This window comes from Melanaphis sacchari, unplaced genomic scaffold (genome assembly GCF_002803265.2).
Source record: "Melanaphis sacchari strain LSU unplaced genomic scaffold, SCAv2.0 Contig141_pilon_pilon, whole genome shotgun sequence".
Classification (NCBI taxonomy): Eukaryota; Metazoa; Arthropoda; class Insecta; order Hemiptera; family Aphididae; genus Melanaphis; species Melanaphis sacchari.
The window spans coordinates 925,016-935,552 of NW_020270600.1; the positions used below are offsets into that span (position 1 = coordinate 925,016).

A 10,537-nucleotide genomic window follows, 5' to 3' on the forward strand; every position below is an offset into this window, starting at 1 on the left:
AATTGTATTTTAAATAAATTATTTTGACAATATTGTGAATATTAATTTATAATCTTCCATAATATAAACTCCTTTTTATTTCTAAAAAAAAAAACACAATTTTTACAAGAATTTTGCTTTCTCGTTTTTTTTTCTTTTTATAAAAGAAAACTAATAAAGTTGAATAGGCTCAGCTAGATACAGATGAGGTATCCACTGGTAGGAGTCTTGGACCATAAAGAAGAACATATGCACAATGCCAATCACCTGTAAAAAGTACGTATTAAAATATTACTATTAAAAATTTTGCACAAATATTTATATTTTATTACCTCCTCCAGATAGTTTAAGAATATCTTCAGTTTTCACTGGTGTTACTGTATCATCATCACATTTGATCCATTTTTCAGATGTTGGGGATTGTCTAACCCAACCAACATAATGGCCACTAGAACTTGATCTACCTTTATGTGTTAAAACAGCCTGAAGGGTGTAGTAACCAGAGTTATTTGAACCATAATCTGTACAACATTTAAGATAATAATTAAAAAATAGAACATTATTATAAATTATTAGCTAATCAAAAATACCATCTTGAAACCAATATGGAGCTGTAGGTTTTTCTTCTTGTTTTGATTCTGCCAACTGTCTTGCATTTGGTTTTACACCTTCATGAGCCAATTTGTCCTCCAACTCCTTTATTACAAGTAATCCAATAATAATATTAAACTACATTTTAGTTTTGTCAACAAAAACTATCATAAATAATAATAGCTAAGTGTAATAATTGTTACAGTAAAAAAAATGTTGTAAGACACTTTTATTAACACTTATAAATTTAAGAAAAAAAAAAATAGTAACAGTAATACCATTGATAATAGAATAGGCTATTAAATCTATTATATTCTAAATCAACAATACTTAATCAGCTGTTTTTTTTAATAGTTGTAGTATTAGCATAATAAAATATCAGTAATTACTAACACTACTGAACATACTTTAAAAGTAATAAAACAAGAAATACATTGGTTTTACCTTGAATTTGTTTCTTACTGGTACTAGTTTCTCTTGTAGTTCTGGTGTACACAATTCAAATGCATCAAATTCAATTGGAAATTTAATATCTTTTAAAATTTTTGCATTGATTTTATCCTTTTCTTTGTAAAAAAATCGCACAAACTGAATAGTCAGGTATGCTGGCAGTCTATTGATTTTTGACTAAATTGGAATAAACTAATATTAAGTACTGAAATATGCAATTAATATAATTAATTAATTTATGTAATTTATAAAATATAAACTTACTGTTTTTGTATAAACAGCATCTTTCCCGAGGATTGGAGAGTGTTTAGTGATATGTTCTTGCATTCTCTATAATAAGGTACCGTAATATTAAAAGCTTTTAATTTCAAGAAAAAATATGATTAAAATAACTTTCATAACAATATTTACATTTTTCAAACCAGAGTGCATATACTTGACATCTTGAGAAATAAAACAACTCAACTGTAGAAATGACTCAGTAGTTTTGGTTACTTCTTCGGTATCACTTTCTACACATTTCCATTCGACATTAAAAGAACCACCAAAAAATTGATCTATTACAGATCTAAAAACATTTAAATTATTATATTTTATAATATATTCTAGCTAAAAATAATTAATAATTTTACTTGTAATTAGTGGTTGACTTATCATTTTTATTTTTCAATGCTGGTAATTTTTGTTGTAACATACGAATAAGTTCTACCCAACATTCATTAGCATCCTAAATAAATTAAAATATTTATATTTAATTAATATAGTTGAATAAAAATGCAAATAATTGATAAAGAATCCAGATGATATTATAACTGTATGAATATTTTATTTACTTGTTGCATATAATGCCCTTCTACTTTATCTGCAAATCTGGGAAATGCTTGATGTAATACTTGTAAAAGTACAAGAGGTGGAATTGTTTGATTAGATTCCATAGTTCGATATAAATCACTCATTGCAATTGTGATTTTTTCAGCCGATTCAAAATTGGACAGAGATGAAGATGCTGAAATATATAAAGTAAATGTATAAAATAAAAATAAAAAAACTTTTATATACTTACATGCTGTATTAAAATCTCTCAGGGCTTGCCGTAATTCAGGTACAGTCTTAAGACATTGAACAGTAGCATTCAAATAACAAGTGTTGCCCAAATTAGTAAGACCAGCAGGCATATTAGTCTAAAAATGAATTAAATAAATTTAATTTAATTACATTTGTTTCAAAAAATAATGACTTACGACTGTGGCCAATTGTGTCTCAGTCATATCTTCAACAAAGACTGGCTTGACTGTGGGTTCAATGGGTACATCCTCATCCTTGCTACCCATCATCAGTATATTCTGACCTTTAACTATTTGTATGTTGCCCCATACATCATCTTTAAGGGTGCCGCCTTTCATCATTACTTTCTGACGGTTAGGATTGACACCAGTTAAGGCGAATAGTTGTGCCTTGAATACAAGAGGCGGCTCGTCTGTGTTTATCTCAACGTCTGGGTATACTTCTTTGCCCCATTTAACATTTACTAAATGTAAAAAAAAATACATTGCGTTAAACAATACGGACTTTCGACCCAATAAGTTGTTTCACTCACCTGTGAATACTGGCATATTGCTCGACGAAAAGTTTCTGTGGCTGTGTTTAAGTTATGAATTTTCGCTGTCGTAGTTCGACAATTGTACTATGATTTCATGAAGCACGACACCTATAGAACACGAATACTTCACTCTGTTGACAGTATTGCAACAATTAGCGATGTTTAATGTTGAATGTGAGGACTGACGACGTTTGAATTTTAGGGAACTATACGAATAACTGCAAAATGTGCTCGTCACCCGTCAACCATCATGACTTATTATTTATTGTTGATAACGGCCAAATGAAATTATCGCTCGTCATTATTGCACAGTGCGGCCACTACTGACTTTCGGAATATTTCTTCCCTTTTAACTATATATTTTATCATTTATCAATAAGTGGCCGAACTTGCTGACTATACCTAGTTTTAAATTTAAGATATTAATAAAATATTGTTATACATTTAATATTTATACTATTTATAGTATATTTTATATTTTATAGGTAATAATACTGTTAATACCAATTGGCAATGGCAATTTTATTATAGTAATATAGTAGTAACTATTAACTAGTAAGTTTAAAGTGTTTAAACAATTCACGTCGACAACATTTATTTGCAGCTAAGTCAGTAAACCTAGCATGTTACTAGTTTCATTACCTAAGGACCAAAAGATACAATTTTAAAAAGGTAAGCAAATGGATATCATTCTGTTGTTTATTAAATGTCGATTGAGACGTTATTATGGGTGTATTCAATTTGAATTCAATGAATGTATTATAGTACATGAAAAATGATTCTCTTAGTAGGGGACGGTTTGTCAACCTATATAGCATAAGTACCTACTATATTTCATATGTTTTATTGAATATACTTAAATATTATAGTCATTTATCTTATTTTTAATACTACGGTAGGTTGATATAATTTTTTCCAAAAATATTGCATTATTAATATTATTATAATTAATATATATTTTACCATATTATTATAATATTAAATCAACTTATATGTAATATAAAATCGAATAACATCTTTCTGTAAATACCGTAAAACAGTAAAAATAGATAATATCTTAAAATAAACAAAAATGCTATTTGGATATGTAAAATTTATATTATACGTAAAATTTCCCACGAATAATGTTTTTAAATTAAAAATTTATAACAAGATAATTAATATCGTTATTTTTCTTCTTAAAGTTATTTTATTCAAATTTAAACTTAAAAGTCTATAAATATAAATAATTATTATTATTCTTAGATTGTATGGTTTCAAAATTATAAGTATGAACTATTTATGAGGAATGTTGTATTACATTTTCAAAACTTAAATTATACCCGTAAGGCTTGTCATAAATGCATGCCTGTGGACTTAGGTCTTCAGCTCTGGGGTAACGCTAAAAAAATCAAACATTACAAAATTCAAACCTTCCAAAATAATAATAATATCTTTTGCAAAATCACCGATACACCACCTTATACCTCAAACTTAACATTTCATACCAATCTAAAAATTAAAATCGTCCATCAAGAATTAGTAACCTTTCATAAAAGATTCCATTCCAGACAACCATCTTATTTCAACTCTCTCATATTGAACATGGCCAATCTCCTAACTCCTAAGAATCCCTCAAGAAGTCTGGTATTGTAACTTCCTTAAGGTTTAATGATTAAACATTTAAATTATAAATAACATGTTAGAGTAGTGACAGTATAGTGTTATTATTGAGTATTGACCATTGGGTGACTCAGTCTTCCATGCTACTCATGTAAAAAAATTAATTCTGTTGTCACATATTCTTATTGTTCCCTAGGAAATAAATTGTATATATTTTTAAATAAATTTAAAAAAAAAACACGCACAAAGAAAAAATTTGTATACAGAGATAAGAACAATTTATGTAAAATTTCATTTTAAATTTTCAAAAATTTTGACCCAGCAAATATTTTTTTATCTACATTTATACACACATAATTAAAATTGTCCATGTCTATAAATAGCTCAAAAATGGTTAAGAAATGTTGTAAATTTTACAATGTTATTAAAATGATAATATAAAAACGTGGTGAAAATTTGAAATATCTATGGTAATTCGTAACAAAATCGATTTTGTTAAAAATTAGAATTGTATAAAAATTCCAATTTTTTTTTTTTGTATATTTTTCTGATTATAAAAAGAGTATTGAGAAATTTTTACTTTTGAACCCCAAAAAGTACAAGCTAGATTCACTTTACTTCTAGAAACTACTCCAATTTTTAAAACTTTCTACTCCAAAAAAGTAATGACAGAATTAATAAAATATAAAATGTATCCAAAAATCAATAGCTATAAGCCTTATGGGTGTTAAAAAAATTTGATAATAGTGATGACTGATGACACTTAAATTGAAATACCTATTTTCTAGTGAATCAAATTAATAAAGCATGTAATATTTAAACTGATATTTTAGAAAACGTCTCTTAGTAAATGTGTAACAGTTAATTATTACTCATATATACTTCAACTAGATTTGGATGTAACAATATCTTTAATAATTTACAACATTATTTTATTAATTGAATTAAACTTTATTAAATATTTTTTAAGACATTACATGCTTTTGAATTGTTCACTTTTTCTATTTCTTTATATTTTAATGATACCGTATTAATCATAATTCATAATTAATATGATGTTTAAGCTCAATTATTACGGCCTCGTGAAAAAATAATTACTCTGTCTTTAAAGCAAAACGCGATTGGTGAATCTTTGACTATTCGTCACCAATTCTAATCAATCGATACTTACCAGTTTCCGGGCTATAATTATAGTAATAGTCTTTAATATAGCAGTTAGATAGCACTGCCGTATACGACGTGATTTTAAATTTAGTTTTTAGATGGCTAACAAGATGTGTTCATTCGTATTATGTATAGGTACTAGGTAGAGGTACCTATACTCAGGGCCGGATTTAGAACAAGTGCCGCCCTAGACCCTTTTAAATATGCCGCCCCTACCCCAAGAAAAAAAAATGTTGCAATTATTTCTAATCAATTTATTTAATTTTAAAGAAATTAGGTCAATAGTCATTATAAACAAAACAAATAATTGTAAATTGTAATTAGGCATTAGCAATATAAATTTTTAATCCTTTACCTATGTTATCTATAACATTTTACGACAAACTTTTTTAGACGCAAAATCATTGATTATATCATCATAATTTATACTACGAAGCATTTCTATAATTTACAATTACAAACCTTTAATTATTATTTTTACGTATTAAGTATTAACGCGAAATTGACAACATATTAAACTCTTATCGAAGTAGTGAACATTTTAAAGTTTTAATATTTTACATAACTATAACTCAGTTTAAAACTATATTATTAATAAAAGCCTATGTGATGACTTAGATAGAATTATTACCTTTAAGTTTAATAATAGGTATAAATTTACTCTAATATTAAAGCTAACAATATAAAATGAATTCTGCTGAACGAAAATTTTCTGTTGTAAGTATGTAAGACGGAAATAACACATGCTGGTGCGGTGTCCTCTTTAAGGCCATATTCTATTTCCCAAACAATTTTGTCGATTTCTTCAATCGGAATCACTTTCCATCTTGTCCACATATTTTTTTTATTACATCTTCCTGCCACATTCTTGGTTTTCCCAACGGTTTTTTCTCAGCAGGATTTTGTTCTATCTTTGCACATAGTGGATTTTGGTTCCTCCATGCATGGCCAGCCTATCTTAGTCTTCCTCTTCGAATAACTTTCAGTATGTCCAAACTACTGTATAAAGTTTCCATCTTTTTATTCTTTTTTCTTCTCCATTATTCTGTTATATCATCTTTAGTTGGGCCATACATTTTCCGTAACACTTTTCTTTCAAAGACACTGAATTTATTTTTGTCCATTTTTTTAAGTGGCCAAGTTTCAGATCCATACAATATTACTGGTTATAATATCAAAGATGTAAATAATTATTCTCTAATTCTTCGTGACAATGCTCTTGAATTTAGTTGTTTCATAAGTCCATAGCAACATTTATTTCCAAATTGAATTTTTACTGCTACTTTGATTGCTATATTATTTTTTCAGTCAAAATAATACCGAGGAATTTAAATTTTTCTATATTCTTTTAATTTCGTAGTGATCTATTTTTATAGAATAACAAAAACGAAGGTCTCGTCTACTCAAAATCATATACTCTGTCTTACTTTATTAACATGTAGACATGTAGTTCTACCTTTTTAATATTAGTAAATAAATTTACTGTGTAAAAACTTTTATTGATATAAAAATTGTTTTTGTGGAAATGTGATCACTCAGTGGAAACAAAAAAAGGTAAATTTTTGGTACGGAAACGTGTATGTCCATGCATTGCAGCATTTATTTTGTTATAGCTATAATACCTATCCTAACTTTTATCATTTATCAAGTTTGTTAAAATCTGAGCCAAAATTACGTATCTAAGGTACCTAAGTACCTATATTTAACCGATATTCGTAATGTTCTAAACGTTGCAACTAGGTTTAATTAAATAAATTCATTGCGTCATATAGTATTCATAGATAATAGACATTTTAAAAATCTTGTGAGAATCATCTCTTCTTCAACATCTTCTCTGATATAATAATGATATTATGTGTACCAATGTACGTTCGTATCTTTGTTTATATGTATATTTTACATAGTACATTAATAATTTATGGAAATTATATATACTTAGCAAAGAGAAATACTTGTAATAAGCTAAAGATTAGGTTAGGTTAGCCATATTAAGTTGTCATAACTAATGAAATTTAAATTATCCGCTATACTATATTAATTATATATTTACTAAATAAGTTGAATCTTATACACCAGTGTCTTTAAAATGTTGTTAAGTAGTTCTATATACCCAAAGTTGTTTGTTTCGATTTTAATTTTATATTAATATAATAAACAAATCATTTTTATAAATTTTAATAAATATAGATATATCATATTTATTTTGGATAAAAAACTCTCTTTAAATATACCATATTACATTACACATAACATTCATAATGATGATCGTAATTTCGTAATTATAATTAAATTTTGAATAAAAATGCGAAGAAAGTTCAAGATTAGAAAAAACAAATTTTTAAATAATACAAAACACAGTATTATTTGTTATATTTCGTGTTTTTTCGTTTTAAATGTTTTAAACAATTTATAAAAATTACATTTAAGTACAACATATAGGCACACTATAAAATATTAAATAACACCATTATTCTTAAATTATCTACATCAACAGTAGTGCGTTTAATAGGGGTTAATTAAAACCCTTCCAATTTGTTTTCTGTTTTATTTATTACTGAATACTGAAATTTCACAAAATATTGTTGACTAAGTTCAAAATATTTTTAAACTGCTTTGAAAATTGAATTATGTAAATATATTCTTTTCTTTAGAAAAGGCTAAATGAATTTGCCATATTACCAATCAATCAGAATGATTGCTTTGAAATTAATCAAGTATTGGACAAATTATCAGCAAAAAAAAGACATTTTCCTTTAATATTGTACGATTAAGTTTTATTTTTTATGTATATACAAAAATATACGAGTATACAAAATTAAACTAATATAAGAAATAACTCAGTAAATTTAAGTGTTAAATTAATTAATTAATTCAGTCAAATTGCTTATACTTTATTCCTGTCATATTTATAGTTGGAAATTTAAGTAAAATACTTAAGATATTTTACGAAAAAATTTCCACTTAAAAAGTGCAATAATTAGGTGCGAATTTGTGATTAAACTACGATAATTTTTGTGGAGAAAAAGTATTGTCAGAAGACCCTCCCTCCTTCAAAAAAAAAAAAAAAAAATGCCTAAAATACACCATTGTACAGCATATACCGTAATTTATAAATAAAATATATATTTCATAAAAAAATTATGATACAATTTCATATTTCTTTTAAAAGTTTTAATAGTTTTAAATGTTTATACGAGTAGGTATATGAATTGTTTAATACACAAATACTTTATAAACTAAATCTGTTTATTAAAATGCCCATCATTTCATACTTTGTTGTATAATAGTACGATGTCTTCATGATAATATTAAATCAACTTTAGCAAAACATACTCAAACGCTGAGCATAAATCGATATTTTGCATACTAAGTACGTCAAATTATATTATACTGAATCGACCGATTTTTGATGAAATTTTATTGAATATAAAAATAATAGAATTTTTTGTAGACGTTCTTATGCCTTTCAAGTCTCAAGGCTAGTAAACGTACCTACATTGATAGTTTTTAAAAGAGGCGAAGTGGAATATTTTTAATAAATTCTAATGTTACGTTGTACATTTGTACTAAGTATGATATTTAAACATTAAACAATGTAAGTAAATAGTACATTAAAAATATTTGTATTAAAAATAATATTTAATTTATGTTATAATATATAAAATTGTATTATTAAGAAGATATTAATCTTAGTGCTAAGTTAATTATCTAATGTGAAAAAAACCATAAATATTTTAAGTTATTAAATAAAATCTAATGATCATGCATGGACGGATCTAAGAGAGGGGCAAGGGGTCCAGTCTCCCTCAGACATATTATTTCTCAATTTATTTTTATAATTCTACTGATTCTGATATTACTATATTTCAAATCATATAGGTATAAGTTTTATAATATAATATATTATACAAGGTGAATATATTTCGGAAAAAGCGAAAATGTAAAAAAATCTTACGATTTTATTATTTATTTTATAAATATTACATTATATTAGATAATCATTAATTTATTTATTATATTGATTACCTATACCTAATATTATGAAAAAAAATTTTAATTATGAATAAAGTACCTATAAAAAAATTGTTTACTTCCCCTCCAAATCTTTACTCTGGATCCGTGCCTATGATCACGTCCTGTTAATTTGAAAATTCTTCAATAATATCACTTATTTCCCTATTATTAATGCAATAACGACAATATTCATAAGCGTTCTTTGCTTCTCCAAAGTGGTACCACGTTTTAAATAATTTTTTTGGTTATTTAAACCAACGACGGCGTCGAGTTCACTAGTTTCCCAATACTTTCGCATACATTTTTAAACTTAAGTAATATCACAAATGTAACCAAATAGTAAATTAATTTATTAAAATTTAATATTAAGTGTATGTGTATATTTAAAAAATAGTGTGAATTGTTTGTATTTTAATACCTAATACAAAAAATGAACATGTCACATACTTTAGTTAAAAACATTGAAATTCCCCGAAGATATAATAGCATTTAGTTACTTTAAATATTTATATCATTGGTTTTATATTGTATGAAGTTTGATAAATTATAGTATAAAATGTCAATATAGGTTGATTATTTATAATTCTAAAAACATATTTTTTTAATATTCAAATTATTATAATTAAAAATGTATTATACGTGCCACGGGAATCAGGACTCAGGAGGGTATGGAAGAAAAATTATTATAATTATTGTTTTTATACATACTGGTTATGCATTTAATATTTAACCATAATAATAATATTGTATTAAGCCTTCATGAACGAATTTCCAGAATGGTGAACGGATTAAAATGTATTATATTATATTAATGTTTTTTTTTTTTTTATATGTTATTCATATACTATGAAGAGAGTTGCATTCTCTTATGGAGTGGGAGTGATAGGTATTCAGAGAGATTTAACTTAACATTCTATAACATAGAACGTATACGCGATTGTATTCACTAAACAGTCATATATATATATATATATATATATATATATATATATATATATATGTAGTACTTATATACCCTAGCACGTGACGGACACACTTTTATATTTTCTGTATAGATAAGTACGTATTTTACATTAAGCGAGGAGAGATGAATTTGTGTAGGAAATCCTTATAACATATAATAGAGCGCGTATACAC

At 25.8% G+C, this 10,537-nt stretch overlaps 1 protein-coding gene across 2 annotated transcripts; it reads right to left on the reverse strand.

Moving 5' to 3' along the window:
• Window positions 1–84: 84 nt before the first annotated feature.
• Window positions 85–2,881, reverse strand: LOC112591665 (ubiquitin carboxyl-terminal hydrolase 14). 2 transcript variants are annotated; one of them, XM_025335543.1, is made up of 11 exons: window positions 2,618–2,880; window positions 2,262–2,548; window positions 2,084–2,201; window positions 1,854–2,026; window positions 1,653–1,747; window positions 1,432–1,588; window positions 1,285–1,350; window positions 1,015–1,197; window positions 570–675; window positions 312–500; window positions 85–246 (listed from the first exon to the last, which is right to left on the reverse strand). In XM_025335543.1, the coding sequence occupies exons 1-11, from the start codon at window positions 2,631–2,633 to the stop codon at window positions 170–172; spliced, it is 1,467 nt and encodes a 488-aa protein (XP_025191328.1). In that variant the 5' UTR covers window positions 2,634–2,880; the 3' UTR covers window positions 85–169. The 2 variants fall into 2 exon arrangements, with proteins under 2 accessions (XP_025191328.1, XP_025191327.1); XM_025335542.1 differs by having other exon boundaries at window positions 1,854–2,201; window positions 2,618–2,881.
• Between the last annotated feature and the right edge of the window lie 7,656 nt (window positions 2,882–10,537).

Excerpts from the sequence above, each read along its gene's own strand:
- LOC112591665 (XM_025335542.1), bottom strand. Across the intron at positions 1,351-1,431 it reads TGCACTCTGGTTTGAAAAAT|AGAATGCAAGAACATATCAC; the intron begins GTAAATATTGTT and ends ACCTTATTATAG. Across the intron at positions 501-569 it reads TCCATATTGGTTTCAAGATG|ATTATGGTTCAAATAACTCT; the intron begins GTATTTTTGATT and ends AATGTTGTACAG.